Here is a 25,093-nt window from a genome sequence, read left to right as displayed (position 1 = left end):
GTCATTGGGTGACCCAGGCATTTTTCAGCGAAAGCTCTATTCAAAGGTACTGCTCAAGGATTTTTTCTTAGTGTTCTAAAAATGCAGAAGAGTTTCAAATTATTTGCATACTGCCATCAATGAAAAAAACCTGCTGTTTGTTAATTTGAGTGCTTTTCAACATACTTCATATATTTCCTTTACCTGTATAGTATCAAGCTGTTCAAGAGTAGCTTCCTTTCATCTATAAAATGTTATATTTAGGAAATAACAAACTGGTTAAGATTGCAATGACAAAAATATTTGAATTTGAAAACCTTCCTAGAGGGGATGTGCTGGTACCAACAATCTGTACCACTCCACATAAAATAACCGCTGTTAATGTGCTTACTGAACATTGACAAATAAGATGTATAAATATTTGTAATCTGATTGTTTGCTCTGTTATGCTAGTATAAAGTGAAATAATGGTAAACATTATTTGTACGTTTATTGTTAAACTATTAACTCCACCAGGCAGCTTTAATCTCGTACACTGATTTTTTTATATAGTAAAAAAAGGATTTTAATACATCCTTGTCATCCATGCATCCATCCTTGCCATCCGTGCATCCATCCCTGTCATCACTTAACAACTGCAAGGATGCTCTTGGGGGCTGAGTTGTCTGCTTTCATTACTGTGCTGTCTCCTAAGGTTGTTTCCATTCATCTATCTTGGTAGTCAGCAGCAAACGCACATGTTTATCCATAGTAAGTATTCTTTGTATTTCTGAAATTATGCCTTAATATATAAATGCTTATTTAAATAGATCAGATAGCTTCAAGACAACTTTACACCTGTGAATGCCATATTCAAGATGAATCAGTTCTTTCTATTTTGTTCTCTCATTTAGATGATGATGCTAACTTTTAAGAAGCTCAGGTGATTTGTGGAAGAAAAATGAATATAATCGAAGAAGAAAATAAAGTTTGTGGATATGTATTATAACACACACATTTCTTTGTTGTATTTCAAATGAGAATACATGTAGCCTGCAGACCTGGAGCACCTCCCTCTCCGATCATCCTGCTTTTGCACACACAGCCCAAACCTCCCTAATTCTCGTCTTGGGGGCTGAATGGAACCCTGCTTCTTCCCAAAGTGCCAGAAAGCTTTGAATTACTTTTTTATGTTCTTTCTTAATCTGATTGAGGCAGAATTGGCAGGAATATGAACAGTTCCTGCCCCAGTGTGAGATACGGAGCTTTTAAATATAAATTTAACCATTCCATAGGTCAGAAATCATAACGGAAAACTCCATGTTTGTCCCTGTTGCTCTTCCTTCCAGAAATGCTGTTCAGCTGAGCTCTGACGCTGATCTTGCTGAAGTTCCTAGTTAAGGGAACTTGCAGTATGATTAGGCTAAAAGATGAAGTGGAAAATACTTGATGAGTAACACATTTAATTTGTTTTGAAGTATGAAGAAAGTGACAAAGATGTGTGTCTGGTTTTCCATTAGAAATTAAGGTCTCTTCTGCTTTTTTCCCCCCTTTTTTCAGAAAGTCATTGGGAAAGCATTTGGCCTCAATTTTGCAAACACTTGAACACATGAGTAATAAGGAATCTTCTTGATCCTGCTGAGGATTGAGTAAAACAGTGTACTTGTAATACTGGAAATTTCTGACATACATTTCAAAAAGCAAATCTGAGAGTGAAATGGGAATGATTTCTATTCAGACATTACACAAGGTTGTTCTAAAAATTCTTAGCTTGATACTGAATCCATTAAAGTACATCTATACTTTAAACAGCTTTAGCTGGCTCTTTTGTTCAAGTTGTGTAAAGTATGGCCAAAGAATTGACATCACTTGTTATATTGGAAGGGTATATCAAATAGGGGCTTGCAGAGATCTGGTACTATTGGGTATCTTTATTAATGACTTTGGAATAGAAAATATGATTCTTAAAGTTGCAGATGTAACCAGGTTGGAAGAAATAACATGCATTTTGCAGGACAGGATTATAATCAAAATTATATTGACAAATTGTGCAAGTAGCCTGAAATATAGGATGATATTCAATGGGGACATGCAGAAAGCATTACAGTTAAACAGGAATAAACCCTCAAAGTGTATGAAATTCTGATAACAGGAGGGGATTCAGAGGGTTTTTTTAGCAAATCAGAAACAGTATGAGTCAGCAATGTCATACCGTGAAAAAAGCAAACATCATACTGGGATATATAAACAGGAGTCTCGTATGGAAGACACATGAAGTAATACTTCCACTCTACTCAGTACTCATAAGGCCTCAACCAAAGTACTGTATCCAGTTTTTGGCATACCACTTCAAGAAAATGGAGGGAGGCCAAAGGAAAGCAACAAGAATAATCAGAAGTCTAGAAAAGACAACCCAGGGAAAGCCTGAATCAAGCGGAGTTGTTTAGTCTATGGAAAAGACAACAGACTGAAGACACACTAAATTTTCAAATACGTGAAAGGCTGCTGCAGACGACATTACAAACTTGTCCATGATCATCATGCATAATAAAATAATGGCTTAAAATTCAGTTAGGGCTATGTAGGCAAGTTTTCTTACTAGTTGCATATATAGGTAGAAAAGTTCTGAGTAGATTGCCCAAGGAAACGGCGGTGTCCCTGTCCGGTGGGTTTGGCAGGTTAGGCAAAGAGCTGCCAAGAACGTCTGAGCTGCAACGTGGGGAAATTAGGCGGGGCTCGGTGCTGCGCTTGCTGCTGTATTTGCTTTCTGCGTCAGCACACTGCTTTAAAAATATTAGTATGTCTTGTTGCTGTGTGGCAGCCCAGCCAAGAAGGGGACTCGGCCGCGCAGGTGGACGCAGCCGGGATGAAAACGCAGCCCCTTGGTGAAAGCGGATCACCTCAGCTCGGCAGCACCCAGGAAACCTCTCCGGCGATTACCCGGTTTTCACGTCCCCTGTGTAAGCCTTCAAGTGGCCGGCCGGCGCGGCCCGTTCCCGGAGGCCTGCAGCCACCACGGGCAGGGCCCCACGGCCGAGAGGGCCGGACGTCCCCCGGCCAGACAATTCCGCACCGTACGCCGGCTACTCGGGATGGCAGATCCCACCGCCGCGCTCACGGCCGTTGGAGCCGTTAGCCCCGCCCCATGCCCCGCCCACGCGACACCTCTGACCTCCACGTTCCTTAGTTACCGCGCGGGGCGTCACTTCGGGGCTAAACCACCGCTGCGTGCAGCGGAGTCGGGCTGAACCATTCGGCCGGTCTCGGGGGGGGAGGGGAAGTGAGGGTGTCGCGGATGCCCCTTGCCTGCGCCCGCAGCGGCTGCTGGACTTGCTGCTGTAGCTCCCGCCCACGAGCTTCCCTCTTCCCCCTTCGCTCCGTTCTCTCGTTGGTTTCGTCCCTGTGCGGGCCATAGCGACGGCGGGGGCGCTGAGGGAAGATGGCGGTTCCGGCCTCTGTACCGCTGCCGGCTCCGTGAGCGCGGCGCTCGCTCCTTTCCCCCTTCCCCTCCTCGGTTCTGCACCCTGTCCCTCCCAGTTGCCCTCCGCCTTTTCTCCTTCCCGCCGGGGGCGTAGAGACCATGTCGGACTCGGAGGAGGAGGAGAGTCCGGACCGCCAGCTCAAGCTAGTGGTGCTGGGGGACGGCACCACTGGCAAGGTCAGTGCCGGCCTCCGCCAGCAGCGCCCCGCTCCTCTCTGTCTCCGCGGTGCCCTCAGCCCCGTTCCTGGCTTTCCCCCTCAGGCCCTCCCGCTGAGGAGGGAGCAGCGCGTGGCGCCTTCAGTCTATCGCGCTGCCGTTGTCGCGATACTCGGCGTCGTGACGCCGGCTGACTGCTCCCTCGTCACCCTCAGCCCTGCATTTCTTCCTCTCCGTTGTATCCCCTGCGTGTGTGGGGCGGGGGCGTAGCGGAGAGCCGGGACGGGCCCCCGTCGTTCCCCCGGCCGGCAGGCAGGGGCGGGCTCCTCTCCGGGAGCTTCGCTCCGGGGCCGCTGTACGCGCTCTGCGCTCGGCAGCGAAACTCTCTAACGGCGTTTCCGTACCCTCGCGGCACCCGAAGAGGCTTGGTCAATAAACAGACGTGTACGACTTTAATCCAATTTTCTTGAGCCTTAGGGAAAGGAGCGGCTAATAACGTAATTATTGTGGTGCTGCCCGGTATGGCGTTTCCCCACCGATCCCCGTGCGCTGCAGATCGCGCACCCGTGACGGGCAATTGCTCAGCCGGAGTTGTTGGAATAGCCCGAAGCTGTTCGCAGTGGCCGGCGGTGCCCGGGAGGGGCCGGGGCCGAGCACGTGAATTCGCGGTTCCTGCCGAAACGACGAGTAAAGGGTGCTTCGCTGGGTTTCCAGGCACTCTTCGTTTCGGCCTCAGAGCTAATAACCTCCTGAGGTGGATAGAACAGTTTGCATCTGTTTGAGTTAGTGTTTCCGAGTTTGGAAAGACGCTTCTGGGTCAATTTAGGTTTTGTTTGTGACTGTTACTTTTTTTTTCCCTCTATCAACATAATTACTATTTATAAGCAGTTTGTCTATAAACAAGTTATACCTTTAAAAAGAGAAATTTTCACAAATAGAGACCAAAGAAGGCAAAAGAGAGTGTGCTTTCTTACCCACGGGAATAGTCGCTGATCTTTTACTTACACTTGTGAACATCTCTATTGCAATATGTAGCCTGAATCCTTTTGTGAGATATACAGTAAAATGACTATTTTAATGTGTATTTGAAGAATACAGTTTTCCCTCTATCATTAACTTGAAAATATGGGTAGGCAGAAAGTCTGCCTGCCTCACCATTCAATTGAAAAGTAGAAATATCCTTAGAGGTGGTTTAAATGAACTGCCTGCCATTAATAGAAATAAGCTTCTAGTGAAAGCACATGCATGGTTTTGCTCACTTACGTAGAGCTCTATGAAGAAACAAAATGATTTTTGTCTCCAGCGATTCTAAACCCAGTCTGAAGTGGTATTGTATTCATCTGAGTCAGTAGATGGGCAATTCCAAGTGACTATGTGATGAGAGCATAATAAATGTACAAGATTGACAGCTGAAATACTGTTTCACTGGTAGCGTTCCCCAGGAGTTTTCCATTCAAACTGAGGAATCCTTTCACTACTGCTGTTCAGCACCTTGTGGCAAGACCTCTTGCCAAACATGGATTTTCAAGCGTTCTTGAGTTTTGATGTATATTCCTGCTGGTTCCTACCTCTCACATGGGAGCTGCCACTCACTGAATCTCCTGCTGGCTCCAGGAATCCTGTGCTTCAAGTGCAGTTTATTTTGCATGAGCAGCAGCTATGCTATGGTGGGCTGCTTTTCCTCTTGTCCCCCCTAGATGATGCTGTAATAGAGGCTTCTTCCAGCCATCCTTATGGCCTAACAGCAAACACTTGGCAATAATAGATTTATTGTAAGATCTTGTAAAAATAAAGAAGTGATTGGGTCATGGAATAGCAGGATAAAATGTACCTAGTGCTATTTCAGGCACCTCAGAAGACTAAATCATTGAGGTTCCTCTCCTTTGTTGGCTACTCGTTCCGCTTACTTGTTGAAACATGCATATGTCTATATGTTTTCAACTCTAAATAGCTTGCCTCTCACATCTGGTTCACAGCTGGTCTTTACACACGTGCATACTTAGTCTCTCATTTACTGGGCAAGACATTGTTTTTTCTCTTCCTCTGCTGCTGGGATCATCAGACTGGAGGAGTGTAGAAAATAATGGAATATATCTGAAATACTGCGTCTCGTGTTTAGTGTGAGGTGTTCACATTTGACGTCTTTATATTGCCCCCTCTCCTGCTGCACCCTTCCCTCTTTTCTTCCCACCTCCCCTTCCTGTCCCCCCCCCCCCCCAAGAAAAAAGGCAAAAAAAAAAAAAGATTTTATTTCCTCCCTCTTGGCCATCTGGGTGTCTCTGGTCTTGAGTTCTCCAGGGTAAAAAATTATGTCTTTGTGGGTCAACTGGCTGAAGGTGTAAACTTGCTTTCTTTTTCCACACCCATTGTTTAGAAGCAATGTGATTCAGGTTCTGTGCAAGGGTTGGTAGCAGTTTAAAAACAAATCAGCGTCAGTTCAAGCTGAGGGGAATGTTTGTGTTTCCACTAGGTAGGAATCCTTCTATCCATGAGGCCAGGGAGGGATGTTGTGCTTCTATTAATTTGTTTTGTGGTGGTTGAATGAATAATTAGATAGAATTTTAAGGGTAGGAATAAGCACTGCTGGAGCAAGCTTTAAGGAGAGAAGAGTAAAAAGGGAAGAAGGAATGAGAGGAGTGAGACTAGAATCTGAAAAAGTATTAGAGTAAAATATAGATGGTAAGGAAATGGTAAATTGTTGAAAAGAAAAATTGGGGAAGACAAGATTGGTTAGTAGGAAGATCATAATAGAGACTGATTTTAATGAACCAGACAAGCTAGGAAAACAATCGAAATCAGAAGCGGGGACAATGTGAGATGAAAATAAACAGCATTTATTAATAGTAGTTGGCTCTGATTTTGATTACAGCATGGAACTTACATACACACAGCAGCCTTATACATTTAGGTTTTAAATCAATCCACTTTTCCTGAGCCAAAATGATTTTCTATTAAAATAAACCAGCAGTACTAGTATGGATTGAAAAAAAAAAAGTTATGATCCAGATATTTCTACTTTTGCTATGCACAAATTGGCTTAATGTTGAAGTATATAATGACGCTGTTTTGAGCTAGAACTACTCTGATTTGCTACTGTTGAAAAAGGTTTTGGGCCTCTGGAAGCAAATCTTGGAGCTATTCATGGGAAGGGAGGTCCTGAAAAATATGCACGTGGGAGGAGCAAAGCAGCTGAGGTTCTGTCTTTCTGCCAGCTGTTGCAACTGGGACTAAAATATGGTAGCAGAAACATCCTACCTTTTCCTTCTCTTAACAACGGATCATGAGGATGAAAGAGCAAATACCTGACCTGGTGTGGGAATTTGCAGGAGCTAAAATGTAGGCTGGAATGCAGAGTGGTGTCCTGCTTGCTTTAGGATGCCAGATTTTTAAGCATTGTGCCAATTCTGGATCTTGCTGTTACACATAGGCTCAAAAACTTCATCAATGTTGACAAAAACGTCACTGTTCAGTCTTGCAAATGAAAAATTGCATCAAGTGTCCTGTGCAGATTAGCCTAGCTTCATAGGTGCACATCTAGTGTCAAAAAGTCTTGATAATTTTCTCTTTTTCAGTGAACAAAGTTTCATCAGTAGTTAGAAGTGGGGTGGAAAGACATCAGCCTCGGCTGACAGAACTACTTTCTTTGCTTAAAAAATACACCCCTCCCCCTAAAGCCAGACTGTTGTCAGTCAGAAATTCTCTGTGTTGGACAGTTATGTAGTTTTATGCTAGTTAAAGCATTCCGTTATTTAGCCTAGTGTTTCTTTTCATTTTGTCTGTCTTAAAATTCTTGCCAGTAGGGATAGGATGTGACTGAGAGGTGAACATTGCTGTGGTTGGAAAATGGCATTGATGTTCTAGATGGGACTGGGGGAGGGAAGGGGGGGGACGACTGTTGCTTTTTGGAAAGTGAGTTCTCAATTGGCTGGTAAAGTTGGAAATGGAAATTCATGGCTTCAGAACTATGTCCTTGCCTCCCATTGAGTTTTAGTTTTTCTTTCTTACAGCTATGATACTACACTTTGGCATTGCTTTCTGAAAGCTTTCTTCTGTAGGATTTTACTTAAAGGATTGTCATTAGCAGGGTTTTCTCTACAAGTTTCCGTGTTGTCCTCATGAGTAGTCAGTGTTGGTTAGAGCTGGCTATCGTTGCTTGTTGTGTTTGACTTGTCTGCTACTGTTTCATAAATATTGTTTGTTTTTTTTTTCTATTTACTCACTATGTAGGTATTTAGGAAGGGCATGTCAGCAGTTTGTACTATGAGTTGTTGACAATGAAAAATAGAAGCAAGAAATTGTCTTGCCTCACCAGTGAGGTTTAATTGCATCTTCATTTGTTTCCAAAGCACCTTCCCAAATATCCCATTGTATTTTGCACTTAGAATACTGTAATTTTTATGTATTATTTTTTACTGCTGTCTTGAGTGCTATATGTTAGAACCCAAAGACATTTTTTTGGTCTGAAAGGGGGGAGTTTGTAACACCAACCTTCAACAGTGTATTTCTATTCAGAGCAGCATATAAACATTTGCTTTGAAATGTTTAAGGCAAATATGTGAACTTGCCAAACTGGGTCTAATGGAAAGTCTACTATGAAAGTTAGCGGCCTGGTTGTCTTAATAGAGATGTCAAGGCATGAGGCCTTCTTGGTATCATACTATCCTCTGATCTCTAGATTAATGGCTGAAATTTTATGAATGGAGCATAATCTTTTTTTAAAAAATGCTCACTGATCACTTATTTATTTTTACAGCTACAGTTCTGCTGAACCATTATTTAACTTTGGTTACTTTTTACATAGAATATACTCAACATATCCTTGCGGGCAAAACTGTCATGCAAAATCTTTTATGGCAAGCATGGCAGAGAACAATTTTAGGATTGAAGGGAGTGTTTGCATTGTAGAGGTACTTGAATATGCATTGACATAACTTCTCCATTTACTGTTGTGGAGAAGTTTGAACTGTTGCTCTTAATATTTTGTGGATAAATGCTTGTTCTGTGAATAAATAGAGGACTCTGGTAATCCAACACCTTCCTTGAGCTCTAACATTTATTAGAAAAAAAAATTAAAAAGGAGTTAGTCAATGATTTTCTGCTGTAAATTCCTCTGCATTCAAGAGCACAGTAGAGGAAAACTGTTTAAGAGAACTTTGCCATACTGTTGATTACTTGCTGCTCTTATTGGTTGGCTGTTAATTGAACGTATGTTGTTTATTTTTACTAACACCCCTAGAAGCCCTCGGGGAATATTGAGTGTCACAGAGTGATAAAACTAATATTTACTGAGCCCTTAAAACAAGAAGGGAGTGGTTGCTTATTTAATGGGGATCTAAATTAGCGTGTTGGAGAATATAGCATACTATGATATAGTCAGATGATATTTTAATCTGTACTCTGGGTACTGGTTACTTTTGCAAAAAGGAAAATTTCAAGGAGAAGACTGTATGGTGTATTCTTGCAATGTTGTTATTTTATCTACATCTTAAAGGTCATGACAGGTTAAAAATAATGTCTTTATAATCTTGACATGCCAACTATTGTGATGAAAAGAATCAGTTCTACTCTTTTTTTTTTTTTAGTACTACAGTCTAAATCTGTATTGAATTTTTTTTTGTTCATGTTCTTAGTATTACTGTCACATAGCTGTAGGCAGAAGAATCTTCTCACGATTCGTCCTCTGTGGTCTTTGCCCTTTCCACAGAGATATAAACATATAAGCATATTTATGCTTACTTGCTTTTTTTCCCCATTTATTTATTTTTAATCTTCTTGGGTCTTGAGTTCAGTGAAGTATGTGAAAATGTTGCCATAGTCCTTAATTTATTTTTTTGATTACTTCCTAAACATATCTTCTGGTATCAAAATATCATCTATTTTTTTATATATATATATATATATATGACAGTGATAGGAATATTAAAGTGATACAGAAACAAGAAAACAGTAAATCTTGTGTTATTTACTTCACAGGTAATTTAATAGTTGAATAAACGTTTGCCTATTCATACTAGAGCTTTAATGCTGGAGCTCTGGTGGCCATGTTTTCATGCAAAAAAAGAGTAAGTTACCTTTTCTTTCTGCGTACATTTGACATTTTTAGCATAATTTAGATCTTTTTTATAAGCGTTCTATTAATAGAACTTGCCTACTCTCATTTTTCAGAACTATTGGCATTATTGTGCTTTGCATTTTTAACTAAATGTGCTCTACAGCGTTTTCTGATAACAATGTTACTTATCTCTTTGATCTTGATGAATGGAAAGCTGGCAAAAAAAAAAATCCTTCATGTCCATTTTGAGTTTTCCGACAGTGTAAGGATTTTGTGAGGCTGTTGGGCTTCCCCCCCATATAAAAATGCATATTTAGATTTTTTTTTTCCTGAAATTACTTTGTTTTTTTATTTTCAGATGTCATGTCAACAAGTGATTTGTAAGCATGTTCCACTAATTTGATGTAGGGTGTATTTTATCTATGTGACATTAATTTTTAATATGGTATTTATTTTTTTTCTGCAATACAAACCTTTGTATTCTTTCTAATTGCTCTTCTCTTTTCTTCTTTCCTTTTTTTTTAACCTTAGATTGTGGGGCTCTTTTTCTTTTTCTCTTTTTCTTTTTCTCTTTTTCTTTTTCTCTTTTTCTTTTTCTCTTTTTCTTTTTCTCTTTTTCTTTTTCTCTTTTTCTTTTTCTCTTTTTCTTTCTTCTGCCTTGCATGGAGAACTTAAATTGCTAGTAAAAGAATATAAAAGCCTTGCTTCATGACTTTGTGTAGGTTAGTTGTGTATCCTTTTAGCAGTATATAATAAAAGCTGATTCTTTATATAGGTCAACAGTGTATTGGTCTACTTTCATAAATCCAAAAATTATCAATTGAAGGAATAAGTTTCAAGAGTTCTGCTTAAAGGAATGATTCTGCAAGTGTGCATTCGTAACATCAGTTTATTTTTTTCTGTGTACAAGGAAGTAATCTTCCTATCTTAGACATCATGTAATCCCTGATCCTGAAACTTTGATGTACAGTGGCAGGAATCCTGCCACACTTTGGAGCCCCTGTGGGACTCTGCACTGTGCGGATCTCTGTTCCCTCCTGGAAAGTTGATCTGGGATCATGGTGTTCTCTACCAGGGAAGGACCCTTGTTTTGGAAATGAACGCTTTATAAAAGTAATAAGCTCTTCAAGTATAGGTAGTGTTGCTTAGATTTGTGCAAATTTGAGCGTACTAATGACACCTCATTCAAATCTGTGTAATATTTTGTAATATGAATATCACAGTATCTTTGAAATACAAAGGAAATAATGCACCTTGCTTTTTTTTGCATGAATTAGTAGCCTTTGCCACCTCCTCTTATTATGTTGGTGCTGGCTGGAATGTTTGTCAATCCAAATCCATGAACACTGTCAGCATGCATTGATTTAAAAAGTGCTTAACTGTATTTCATGCTTCTGGTTTAACATCAAGTTTTTTGCTGTTTAAAATGACAACTTAATTTGATATTATTCTGTTTTAGACATCCTTAGCCACACGTTTTGCCCAAGAGACATTTGGAAAACAGTACAAACAAACCATAGGACTGGACTTCTTCTTGAAAAGGATACTATTGCCAGGTAAGAGAACAAAAACTAACACTGAAAGGTTGGGCAGCAGTAAGACTTGCAAAAACAGATTCTTCAAAGTAATGTATACTAAATAAGCTTAGTACAGTGCTTTTTATGGCAAACTAAATTAGGTTATTCAGAGAAAATTATGTTAGTATGTTCTTGCCAGGTGACAAAGGGTTATGCATTTGCAGCATATCTTTAGTAAAACACTGAAGTGAAATAAAAGGAAAGCTATCTATATTCATGATTTTTATTATCTCTACTTGAGTGTACTCGCTGTCCATGTGGGTAGTGTAACATACAACAATGAAATGGAACTTTAAATATGTTCCTCGAAAAAGTACATGTGTTTTGAAAGAAATAGATTCTTTTTTTTTAAATGAAATACACAACTTGTATTTAAGTTGTGTGAGGGAAGCATAATGCAGCTATGGAATCGCAGTGCTCTAATATGTGAATGCTGTTTTATGCAAGGCAGCATGAAATTGCTGGCATTTAATAGACCACTAAAATTTAGGGTCCCTTGGCACTCATAAAAATACAGTTTGAGCATTCAAGATGTTTCACTTCATGACGGCAAAGAAACTATTTAGATGCCAGTTGCAGCACACTGCATGGAAAATGCAAAGAAATAAAAAAAAAAGAATAGTTGCTGGTAGAAGTTTGTCTCCGAACAATTGGGGGTTTGAAATAAGTCTTTTCATTGATTCGATGTTGCTTGATTTCTAAGTATGAAAGTATTTAATGAAATGCATTTTCTTCTGGTTTTGGAAATCAGAAGTATGTGTAATTATTAAAAGTTGTAGTGAGATTTGATAAAGTTGATGCAAGTTCTGTAGTTATGTCTTTTTTTCTTCTGGAGGGTGGGGAGGGAAGCAAACCCAGAAATGAAGCATTTTAACTATAACCTCAAGTTATAAGAAAATATATAAAGTTCTTGAACTTATTTTCTTAAAATTACATTGCCAATAATTTCTTGATTATGTTTGTATATTTTCTTAAGTGAAACAGAATAATCTTTTCAGACTATTCCTGCATTCACTATTTTGGTTTGGCCATTTTGCTGTACTTTTTTTAGTACCTGGTGAGTGATAAAGTACCAAATTTCAGTGCTTATTTCTCCATAAAATCAACAGAATAATTTTTTTATTGTCCTGCTCATGCCTCTAAAAATACCAGTGTGCATAATACTTAACAGCAGTACTTGCAAGTGGAATGTGTACACAAATCATGCAGTGTGCATGCTGAGAACTTGTATTTTGCAAGTTTTTTTCCAGCTGTTAAGCACACAGAAGCTATTAGTACATTACTGGGGTTCTAAATATTCTTGCCGAGTAGAAAATTTGGAAAATTATCAACTATTGATTCATTCATGTTTTACTTTCTTCTAGTTTATTTTGTAATGAATTCAGAATGTAGATGAAAATACACCAAACTAGCAACAAAGTCTGTACATCTGTTCTCCTTATTTGTCATTAACAAAATAGTAACATGTGTGGAATGTATTCATATTTGGGAAGAAGCATTTTTCTGTTGATTGTCATTCTGGTTTTGCCTATGCCTGTGTATGTGTTCAGGTATATATGGATTTCTGTGTTTTATAGGTAAGCTTAACTGATGGTGGGGAGTGAGAGGGAAGGAAGAGAAGAGGGAGGTAAAATTTCTAAGTACTGGAATGGGAAGCATTACTTAAGCAAGCGGATTTTTTTAATTTCTTGATTAGTTCTGGGTTTGCAGAGCTGCTATGTTTACTTGAAAGGTTAATTCATACTGCTGAACAGAAATTATAATGTGTATATCAGTAGGAAAAAAAGCCTCAATTTCTCTTATTTAGCAGGAGAATTGAAGAATAACTATGGTTCAGTATTTGATTTTTTTTCTTCTTTAAATGTAAACAAAGATTTCAGAATTTAAAATTACTGATTTCTGGAATTGTACAGAAGTTTACATTAGGCCACATTAGAAATGCATTTTAGCTTGTAAAATAAAGTATTTTTTTTCTATTTTTTTTTTTTTTTAAAAGTAAAAGCTGTAGTTGTCTCCTGTTGTTTTAGTAACTGATTCAGTTCTGCAGTGAAAAAAGTAAATATTTTACATGGTAAAACAATATGGTTTAATACAAATAGTAAATGCTTTGATTAATTTTGAATATGATTTTTAATGTTCAACTGTTGAGAAATTCTCTTCATGCAGTTTGTTCAAAATATTTTTTTCAAATGCAAATCCATTTCAGTATATTTATTCATGCAGTATCTTGTATAGTCTGGATGCAACCACGGTGTAGATTTTACTGCTTAAATAGTGTAGTGTTAGTCAGAGGGTCTGCTGATAGATATTCTTAAGAGCCATAGTCAAATACTTTTAGGAGGGTTGTGGGTGCAGTCCAGTAAACAGGATTCTTCTGTTAAAAGGATTTTTTTTTTAAGTCGTCAGTGCAAAAAGTGGGCAGACTCGTGTTTTCAGTTCCATCTTGACTGTGCAGCACTTTAAGGTTAACCAATGCACCAAGTATACTTTTGCAGGATCACTACTGAATCAGCCCAGTGGCTTCAATTCATACCAGAAATAGTCTAGATACCTGCACTGTGTTGCCTCAGTTATTTTAACTTCGCGCTTGTGTGGATTTTCTACAGAGTAAAGAAGTGTTAGTGGTTTTGTGTTCCTTATCAGTGTATTACATATTCTTTTTATGGGACTCTTCAGTTATTTTTATTGGTATGTTAACCTTGTTTCTAAGAACTGTTGTCTTATGCGTGATTTCTTTTTGTTTTGTTGTCATTCTCCAGTTCGTATGTTCCTCTTAAATCAAACTCTCTGCAGAAAACTTCATGCGCTACTATCATAGTTCTTAATTAAATATTTGCTAGGCAAATTGTCTGGAGTTTTTCCTTCAGTCAGAATAATCCTAACATCCTTGTTTCTCCCGCCAAATCAATCTGAGCACAAAGCAAATACTACAGGACGTAATTGAAAAAAAGGGAGAATGAAGTGTGTTGCACTGGAGATGATCAGCATGAATTTCAGTAGTTAGTGAGGTCTTAATTGAGAACCACTTCATCTTAAAAGAACATTCCAACCTTTTTCCCTGATTTCTTTTTTCTGTTGTTAGTGAAGGAAAGTAAATAATTCATAATAGTAGATTTTTAAGTTGAACAGTGACTGTTAGACCATTTAATTTAACTTCCTGCATTAAAGTTTCTCAGATAATTTCATACAGTTATCCAGATGCTAAGCCCAGTATGCTGTGCATAATTACTACTTTTAGGACGAAAAATGGAGTTAGAAACATTTTAAAGCATTTGAACACAAAATTAGGCATCTGAGAATTGTTAAGTTTGAAAGTGATAATATTTATAAAGCTTTTTTAACAAATAGCTGGCATGAATGACGTGGTAAATTTCCGGTAGAATACATACAACCGAGTTAGGGGTAGAATACTGCAGTCTGGTGAGCTTTTGAGTATGTTTAGTTTGTTTATGCACTGAGGATGCATTGTCATTTCAGACTGCGGATTCACCAGTTTATCCACGCCAGATGCTTATGAAAGACTTTCCTGGATTGTTTGCAGTCACTTATGTTCTAAGCTTTAAAAATAATTAATACATAGTATATGCACTGTCAAAACAAATAAGCTTTTTATTCTATAAAGGGTTGCCTTTATTGAACTGAAGTGTTTATGATGTATTTACTAAGCTCCATGTAGAAATTCTTTATCTCAGTATTAGCTAAAACTCAATGTAGATTAAAAATTCTGTGAATAGGTTGTTTCACATTCATCTCGATATATTTAAGACCAAAGTAGCGGTTTAGGAAATCTGTGCTTTCAACCAGATTAAAGCAAGATGCATCATAGAAACATAATGTGGTCTATTTAATACCACAAGTAGCACATATTCAGCTATATAGTTCTAATTTGCTGTTTATATTCACTAAGCACTGGGATGATTTATTTCCATGGAGCACACTCCCTTGCATAACTAATATGAATGTGTTAGTTATAAATTGATGGCTGAATAGATCACATTGTGTAAAATAAGAAGGTTGTTAATAACATAGAATAGTAGAATTAAGAGTATATATATCTTAGCAGCCCAAAAGAATGTGTTCTTTTTCACTCGACTTTCAATTGCAATGTGGAATTTGTTGCAATTTTTTTTTTCTTTTTTCAAATCTAGGAATAAAATTAATAGGCAGTTATGATTATTTGTGAGTATGTAGAATTGTTATTAATGTGTAAGTCATCTGAGTTGTATGTAGATTAGAAAAATTTTCATCAGATCTTACTGTATTAGAGTTTGGTGCTTCCAGGTAGTCAGTGCAGTTTTGAAAACAGTTCTCACTGTGCAAAATGAGCCAAATTACACTTTAATACATTTGTATCCATGTGGTGACATACGTTGCTGTGTGTATATTTAGTCTGTGGGTTTCTGAGTTGTTAGCTTGCAGAATATGTATGACTTGCAGGATATTAAATATTTGATATTTACACAGATTTTTCATTACTTTGTTTTTGAAAACCTGTTAACAGTTTCAACATAGCTTAAAGACTAGAGTAGAAAGGAAGATCTATTCTTGGTGTGGATTGTTTGAAGATGGAAGTTATGTAAATCATGTCCAGTTTAGTTGCCTGCTTTGTGGTGGTGGGTGGAGGAAAAATCATAGTTTGCATCCTCAACTTAGATGTCTGTCAGTATTTCCATTTTTTAATCTGTCAACTATATAATTCTTTAACTGTATAGTACTAAGAGCATCACTACCAAAATGCAGTTTTGAAAGAAAATTTGGAGGGGAGGTGGGAAAGAGATACAGAGTATGAAACAACGTGGTTAAGTTGGCATTAATTGTATTACCTTTCAATTACAAATACCGTGCTATAGAACTTTCTCTGTAAAGTTTTACATGTTTCTTCAGTGAAGAAACTGAAAATTTCTGAATTTCTAGTCAAGAATACTTTGCATAATTTAGTATGCAAAGTCATTGCATACTTTGTGCAATTCCAGTTCATTTCTGTTAAAATATTAAGTATGTTAATACCCAGCTATAGTTTTATTGCATCTTAATGACTTACCTGGACACAAGTGACTTTTTTCCAAATGATAGTCATCTTGGTGTTGAAATTTAGTTACTATTTATTGTATACTTGTAAAAAGCCGTTGCTGTTGATATGCTAGAGCTGTATTACCTGCCATGATAATATATCTTTAATTTTATTTGTCTCTAAATTTTCTAGGTTATGCAATATCTGTATCATTTTCTTTTTTAGGAAATTTGAATGTTACTCTTCAAGTGTGGGATGTAGGGGGGCAAACGATAGGAGGCAAAATGCTGGATAAATATATTTATGGAGCTCAGGTACAGTATAAATTATGATAATTGTATCTATAGTAATTATATAAAATTCATTGAAACTTTGTTCTTAAAATTACACATATCTTACAGGTTTTGTAAATTGCAAAAATATTGACTCTCTGCTTAACCTAAAATTAAATGACATTAATGTTCAAGTCTAATTTTGGTGCATAGTTAATTTCTTAGAACCGCCTTAAAAAGCAAAGCAAGGGTGCACATTTGTAGAACTGAATAACTCTCAAGAACAGATGTATGTTTCCATGCTTTGTGTCTTGAGTTAAGAAAAGCAATCACAGTAAATAGTAAAGGCTATTTGGGTATCCACATGGTAGATATAGTGGCTGCTTTTAGAACAGATGCCTCCTGGGGGGAAAAAGTAGAAGGAGGAAATTAAGAGCAATCCTACACCATTAAACTCATACATGCAACTGGGGTTATAAGAGGGCAAACAAAAGGAGGCAACCAGGTAGCTAAATATTTTTGCAGAACTCCTATCCAATGAAAATTAATTTTATCTTGAGGTTAACTAAGCAACTTAAAGTGAATGTTAGGATTAAGTAAGAGCTAAATATTATAACAGTATCTTGAGTTACGAGATGGTTTAGGAGGATGTACTATATGCCAAACTTCTTAACATGAGTGATCCTAAAATGTACTCTGTTCTTTAATTTGGAGTTTGTAATGAGAACAATAGGCATAACATTTTATTGTACAATGATATATTTATCTGAAAAAAAACCAAGCACACTTATTTTTTCCCTCAATACTTTAAGCAGTAGGAATATGGAATCCTAAAACTTTTATTGGACGGAAACTTTGTACTAATAAGTACAGCACAGAAATGGCTAATTAAGGAGATTAGGATTTATTACTTAATAGGATAAAGACAAACTTGTCAATTTAACATTTTGTCACTTTCAAAAAATGCCTGAATGTTTTTAGCTGTTGCATGTGTTTTATAGCATTTTCTTTTTTTTTTAATAAAAACCATTTTGCTGCCCTGTTAAAGATCTACCAAGCAACAGGAGAAAGTGGTGTCCATGACAGAGGGAATTTGATTAATCACAAATTGTTGCCATATGCCCAAAGTAAACTCAGTGAAGGAAATAAAAGACTATTAACTTTTTCTGTATTGAATTTGGTGATAAACTTAGGAGTTTCTTATCAGCAATAGCAGGTCAAAAAGTTAATACCAGTGCCCCAAAGTAGTGAAAAAATTGCTATCAGTAAGCCTAAAGTTACAAAAGTTTGATTTTTAGTCATTCTGAGCACATTAACAAAAAAACCATACATCCAATCTCTTCTTTAATCCTCTCCCAACCCTCATTGTAACCCTAATTTTTTTAATGAACTATTCTCTCTCCCATTGTTGGCATGTATTGCCAATGTCTCCGTATAGGCTTCTTATCATCAAAGCTGACTTGTAACACACTTTTCTATTAGCTTTGTAGCAGCACCTGTTGAAGACACATAAAACTACCTTTATTTTCATCTGTTCATGAAACACTGTGAATAATTTGGAAAGGCACTGCTTTCAGCTTGTTTCTAGGCAGAAGCTTATTTCATGTTGAACATCTGTGGCTTTTTAGAAGAAAAAGAGGAAAGATAAAGTAGAACAAGTAAGAGTATTTAGAAAGAAAAATGTATATATAAAAATGTATAAAAAAAAAAGTATGTATAAAAATTCCCATGAATGGACAGCAAAGCAGCAAGAAAGTAATTGGGAGGAGTTAGCATGGAATTGGCCAGGGTAGATTGTGCCCAACCAACTTGATTGCCTTCTGTGGAGAGGAGAGCAGTGGATGTCATTTACCTTGACTTCAGCAAGGCCATAGACATAATCTCCCATAATATTATTACAGACAAAATGTAGAGATACAGACTGGATGGGCGGACTGTAAGGTGACTGAAAAACTGAATAGACAGCTGGACTTAAAGGTCCATAGGTCAATGTCTCACTGGTACCTGGCTATAAGTCGTATTCCCGAGGGGTTGGTACTGGAGTCATGTCTTTTATTAATTCTTCGAACAATGGAAGAAAATGTTGTTTGTAAGTTTGCGAATTGGGAAGGAGGGAAAGCATGACCAACTGAAGGAATGGACCAACAGAAACCTTGTGAAGTTCACTGAAGACAAATGCAAAGTCCTGCACCTGGGCCAGAAGAACCTTATGCAGGGGGAATCAACTGGAGAGCATCTAGTGAAGGGCCATGAAGCTGATTAATCGAGTGGAGCATCTCTCCTGTGAGGAAAGGCTGAGAGAGCTTGGACTGCTTAGCCTGGAGAAGAGAAGGTTCAATATAGAGAAATACCTGAAAGGAGGGTTCAAAGAAGGTGTAGCTCGGCTCTTTTCAGTGGTGCCTAGTGACAGGACCAGAGGCAATGGACACAAACTGAAACAGGAGGTTCTGAACATCAGGAAACACTTTTTCACTGGAAGGGTGACTGAGCACTGGCACAGGTTGCCCAAGGAGGTTGTGGAGTCTCCATTGGAGATAATATTCAAAAGCCATCTGGACGTGGGCCTGGGCAACTGGCTTTAGGTGATACTGCTTGAACAGGGGCATTGGACCAAATGACCTCTAGAGGTCCATTCCAACCTCAGTCATTCTGTGAAATGGCTTTGGAGAAATGGATCCTACTGGAAAAAACCAGTTGAATGGGGGTCAGCAATACACCTTTGCTACAGTAAAAGCTAACTGAATACTGGGCTGCATTAATAAGAGTGAAGTAGGCAAATCTAGGAAAGTGATTGTCATCTTCTGACATTTTTGAGGCTACATTTGGAGTACTCTGTTCAGTTTTGGGCTCTCCAGTACAAAAAAGCCTTTAAAATATTGGAGTAATTCTAGTGAAGGTTGCTACAAAAGAAGTAGGTGTACCTATGGTGTGTTGCACTTGGTCAGCATGTGTGGTGCAATTGGGATTTTAAACATCTTGTTTGTAAAGTACACAAGCTGTACACATACACTTAGAGTAGATGATTTGGATCTGTTGTAGAAATTTTCATCTGCATGTATTCTCCAAATCTAAATCATTCAAATTAAAATACATGTGTAGAATAGCTTGCAGCATGCCTACAGTATGGATTATGCTTTTATCCAGTATTTGCAGATGCCCACAGCCTTGAATAGACTTCATCTGGTTGATCATCATGAGATTCAGAAATCACAAGTGTCTGAATTCTTGGTTTTCCACTCAGAAATCCAAATGTATGGTAGACCTACTTATAAAATACTAAGACCAGCTGGAGATGGGAGTTTTGAGAATCTACAGCAACTGAAAAAGTTATCTTAATAGCAAGTCTACAGTTCACTTGATCTCAGTTGAAATTTGATCAGGATACCAGGGGGAATGAGTGAAGCATCTGTCTATACTTTGCTGCAAACCTTGCTACTGGAGGTTTCCTTCTCTTTGAATGAGAGCTGAATCAATTCTGTAGGATAGATCTTTTGATTAAGTTACTGTTAAGATGCCATTTTTTGACTGAGGTCCCTGATTTCTTGTGCCAAGTTTTAAAATAGAGTGCCAGATTTGAGGATGGGAACCTATTTAATTTGCTTGCGTGGTTGCGGTTGGAGAAATAGCAATTCATTTGCTGTCTTGAAGCAGTTGCTTTTTTGTCTTCCCTTTTTAAATTTTCTCTGGTGTTCTGTATCCAGAATGATATAGTTGCTGCATCCCATCTTGGTAGCTGAATTTCACTGATGGGTCAGAAGAACTCTGCAAAGTTTTCCCTGCAAAGGGAAAAAAGAGCTCTGATCTTTATAAATGAAAATAATGCTATAAACAGCTTTCTGTCAGTGTTGATTAAAACTGACGCATTTATCTCAGAATTGAGAGAGTCTAAGAGTAATCATATACTCAGTTAACACAGCTGAGCTGATAGATAGTAGCTCTTTCAATTATGGCGACTCAGTTGCATCTATTTGAGTGATAGTAGTCTCAGTATCAGCAAAGACAACAGTTATTAAGTATACGTAGACTGTAAACTGTTTTCACCTGTAAAAATAGCATTTCTGCAGATGTGCAAGATATCATAATGAAGTTACTCTTTGTTAAAATGAATATTCTAGACTAGAAAAGTCATATTCTATGACTAGAAAAGAATTTTATGATTGATTTGGCATATTTAATGAATATTAATGAAATTTGGAAGTTAATTTAGTTCCTTTATACTACAGTCAGTCATAGGATGAGGGCAGCTGAGGATAAACCTGATGAAGAGAACATATGGTCTTAATTAGTGTTTTCTGTAGCTTTTTTTTTATTGTGACAAATCCTGACATAAACTTGACACCTTTTAAATGTTGATTGTCTAGTATGATATATTGCCTGGTTACAACACTTCCATAATAGCAGTTCTGCTGTATAATAGCACTGCTGCTGTTTGTGTTGAGAACCACTCCCATCTCTCACCTGTAATTGCTGCCCCTACCCACATTTCTAAAGTATCTTTAAGCGCTGGCATACACTACCTCATAAGTTGGCTTGTTAATAGAATAAGAGTACGACAGACTATACCTTCTCCAAAGACCAGCAAATAATTTCTGCAATATTCTCGGTTTCCAGTGACTTATTTTTGAAAACACTCTGTAATTCCAAAACAAAAAGCACTCACATATGCACTAATGTAGGCAAAATGTCTCTCTTACTAGCGTGCAATTATGCAAGAGGGACTATTTGCCACGTTGCTGGAGACTAGAGAATTAACATGCTGTTTTTGGCATGTTATCCTCCATGTGTTTCAAACCTTTTTCATGGCAGGGAAATTCACTACTTCTGCGTAACAAAAGCCAGTGTTAATTTTCCACCTTAATTCTTTATGCATAATAGGGAAGTAACAGCTTCTATACTATGTACACATTCTGTACTCCACGTACTGTAAGTTTGTGGAAAATATATATTTTTGTAAAAGCAATGATGGGGTTTCTATGTTAAATAAAAAAAGGTGAAATAAATTTTACCTGTGAAGTTATGAGTAGTCCTTCATTAATTAACTGTATCATACTAAGTTGCTTACAGAGTGCGGTTGTGGCAAAAATCTAAGCAAGAAGTATTCTTTATGACCTGGATGCTATGCTGCCTTTTTTTGTCTCTAAGGTGTCATACCTGCCATCTGTGTTTCTTAATTATAGGAAATATTGACAAGATTCAAAAAAAGACTGGTTAAGAAAAGGATATGCTTTAGAGGCAATTTTTTAGATCCTGGAGAAGGGGACCAGAAGGAAGTTAGGTGAGCTCCAGTTGCAAACTTTCTTCAATGATTTCTTTCACAGTAAATCCACTGTGAGTACTCTTTATTCCAAAGGTGTAGGTAGGCTGCAGTTGGCTAGAGACCATGTAACAGTAGCATTTGGATGAAGAATTAGTTAGAAACAGAGTTGGCCAACCTTAAATGCTCAGATTCTATTAACTTTATCTTACATCTAACTCTCACTAAACTCTTCAGTACTGAAGATGGTTTAGATAGTCTGCTTTGCTGAAGGCTGGTGAGAGAACTTGATCACTGGTGAAAGAAGCATGCCATGTGCGCTTTCTCGTTTACAACTTTCAGCCTTATGTCTGGCTTTTTTAAACCTTTATAATACCTGTCCTTCAGCTTGAGTTTCTTCTTTTCCACTGAGCATTTAATAACATCAGTTTGTCCTTCCTAGAGCAAGGCTTATATTATGAAAGACAAAAATATACATACACAGGCATTTGGGTAGTTAAAATAGTCAGGAGAAGTGAACTGAGACACGAGATATTAAGGAATAAATTGTTCAGAAGTTGGAAGAGGGAAGTGGATGTTAAATATTAGATTTGATTAGTAAAGGAGGAAAGATAGCAAGGGAAAAGATGGGCATCATAATTCTTAATTTCCTTGAAGGAACTGGTGAAAACTGTTTTTCAGAAATAAATAGGAGCCATATAAGGAACAAGAACTCATTTTGGCAAGGAGTTGATGGCATCTAAGGAAAAGAGATATATTTGTATTGTTGTCATGTGAAATAAGAATTGAAGGGATCTCAGTAGGATCTGTTGCCCTCCTCCAAAGCTATACCTGTATAATGTCTATTTCATTTTTATCAACCTTCAAAAATCCTCCAGTGTTGGTGACTCTGCTATCCCTGAAGGTGGTATATTTCAGAGCTTTGCTATTCTTAGTGTCTACATGTTTTTTCCTAGTATATACTCTTGCTGTAATCTTCTTGCTTGTCGTGGTTTAGGCCCAGCCGGTAGCTGGGTGCCACGCGGCCGCTCACTCACCCCTCCCCCAGCGGGATGGGAGAGGAGAAGTCTAACAAAAGGCTTGGGTCGAGATAAGGACAGGGAGAGATCACTCACTAATTACCGTCACGAGCAAAACAGGCTGAATGTAGAGAGGAGATTCATCTCATTTATTACTAGGCAAAACAGAGTAGAGCAATGAGAAAATACAATCAAGTCTTAAAACACCTCCCCCCACCCCTCCCATCTTCCCGGGCTCAACTTCACTCCCGGCTTCAACCTCCTCCCCCCTCAGCGGCACAAGGGGGCAGGGAATGGGGGTTGCGGTCAGTTCAGCACACATTGTCTCTGCCGCTTCTTTGTCCTCAGGGGGAGGACTCCTCTCAACATTCCCCTGCTCCAACATGGAGTCTCTCCCACGGGCTACAGTCCTTCACGAACTGCTCCAGCGTAGTCTCTCCCACAGGGTGCAGACCTTCAGGAGCAGACTGCTCCAGCGTGGGGTCTCTCCCACAGGGTGCAGACCTTCAGGAGCAAACTGCTCCAGCGTGGGGTCCCTCCCACAGGGTCTCAAGTCCTGCCAGCAAACCTGCCCTGGCGTGGGCTCCCCTCTTCACGGGTCTACCGGTCCGGCCCGGACTTGCTCCAGCGTGGGCTTCCCACGGGCCACAGCCTCCTTCAGGTGCCTCCACCTGCTCCGGCGTGGGGTCCTCCACGGGCTGCAGATGGAATCTCTACACCCCCTCATCCTTCCTCCATGGGCTGGCTGCAGGGGACAGCCTGCTTCACCATGGTCTTCACCACGGGCTGCAGGGGGATCTTTGCTCTGGTGTCTGGAGCTCCTCCTCCCCCTCCTTCCTCACTGACCTTAGTGTCTGCAGAGTTTCTTACATCTTCTCACTCCTCTCTCCGGCTGCAAAAGTTTTCCTTAACTCTTTTGTTTTCCTTCTTAAATATGTTATCACAGAGGTGCTGATTGCCTTGGCCTTGGCCAGGGGCGGATCCATCTTGGAGCCAGCTGGCATTGGCTCTATCAGGCACAGGGGAAGCTTCTAGCAACTTCTCACAGAAGTCACCCCTGTAGCCCCTCCCACTACCAAAACCTTGCCACACAAAACCCAACACATTGCTGTAAGTTAAACCTATTGCTACATCTCATATTGATCACAGAATTGTAAGAAAGTTCAGGGTAGAAAGGATCTCAGGAGGTCTCTAGTCAAACTTCCTGCTCAAAGTAGGGTCAGCTGTGAGATGGGACTACATTGCTCCAGTTCCTTCTTGTAAACCTCTAAGGATTGAGACTGAGCAACCTCTTTGGGCAACCTATTCCACTGCTTGATTATCCTCGTGGTAAAAAAGCTTTTCCTTGTATCTAGGTTGAATTTCTTTTGTTTCAACTTACTCCCATTGTGTTCTATCCTCCAGCCATGCACTGCTGTGAAGAGCCTGGCTCCATCTCCTTCATAGCTTCCTCATGGGTATGAGAAAGCTTCCTTTAGGATCTCCCAGGGCTGCCACCTGTCTGTGCTGAAGAATTCTGGATCCCTCAGCTCTTCCTCACAGGACAAGTGCTCCAGCCTCTGATCATCTTGGTGGCCTTCTGCTGAACTTACTCCAGTTTATCATTGTCTTGAGGGGCCTAAGGCTGGATGTATTGCTTTAGATATGATCTAACTAGTGCTGAGTAAAAGGGAATAGATCCCTTGAACTAGTGGCTGTGCTTCTGCTAATACAGCCCAGGATCACATTGGCCATCCTCCCTGCCAGCGAACATGCTCATTATTTGGCTTGTTGTCTATCAAGACCTGCAGGTCATTTTCAGTTGCTTCCCAGCCAGTCAGTTCTCCCAGCCAGTATTGTTTATTCCTCCTCAGATGCAGGGCTTTGCATTTGTCCTTGATGAATGTTGAAAGGTTCCTGTTTGCCCATTCCTTGAGCATGTCTACATACCTCTGAATTGTAGCCCTGCCCTCAGGCATATTGGCTGGTCCTCCCAATTTAGTGTCATCTGCAAACTATGTATAAGAGCATATAAAAAGAGAACTCCTGTTATCTTCTCTTGCAACTTTTACCAGCATCATCATGCCTGCCATCAGTCTTGTGTTTGTTGGAACAGTCCAGTTTTTTCAATTTTCTGATGTCAGTCATGTTTTCCTAATTTCTATTGTTACTGGTCTCTTCTAGTCTACATTTTTCTTAACATTCAGTGTCCAAAGCTGGATGCATTGTTTCACCTGGAATATTTCATGCCAGTGTGATATTTGCCTTTTTACTACAAAATAAGCTTGACATATTCAACTGTGATCTATTATAACTCCTTGATCCTATTATATA

At 38.9% G+C, this 25,093-nt stretch overlaps 1 protein-coding gene across 3 annotated transcripts in view; it reads left to right on the top strand.

The window, feature by feature from the left end:
- The first annotated feature begins 3,109 nt into the window (after positions 1-3,109).
- RAB28 (RAB28, member RAS oncogene family) overlaps positions 3,110-25,093 on the top strand; it is a 68,792-nt gene continuing 46,808 nt past the window's right edge. Inside the window, exons 1-4 of one of the 3 annotated variants that reach the window (XM_054825325.1) lie at positions 3,110-3,616; positions 9,569-9,657; positions 11,107-11,203; positions 16,461-16,549. In XM_054825325.1, the coding sequence (XP_054681300.1) occupies positions 9,637-9,657; positions 11,107-11,203; positions 16,461-16,549 (207 nt within the window). In that variant the 5' untranslated portion in view covers positions 3,110-3,616; positions 9,569-9,636. The remainder of the gene's footprint in view (positions 3,617-9,568; positions 9,658-11,106; positions 11,204-16,460; positions 16,550-25,093) is intronic. The other 2 variants (XM_054825323.1, XM_054825324.1) reach the window with 2 other exon arrangements.

This window comes from Grus americana, chromosome 4 (genome assembly GCF_028858705.1).
Source record: "Grus americana isolate bGruAme1 chromosome 4, bGruAme1.mat, whole genome shotgun sequence".
Classification (NCBI taxonomy): domain Eukaryota; kingdom Metazoa; phylum Chordata; class Aves; order Gruiformes; family Gruidae; genus Grus; species Grus americana.
Note: the sequence above shows the minus strand (reverse complement) of the source record. Positions and strands in the feature narration are given on the sequence as shown.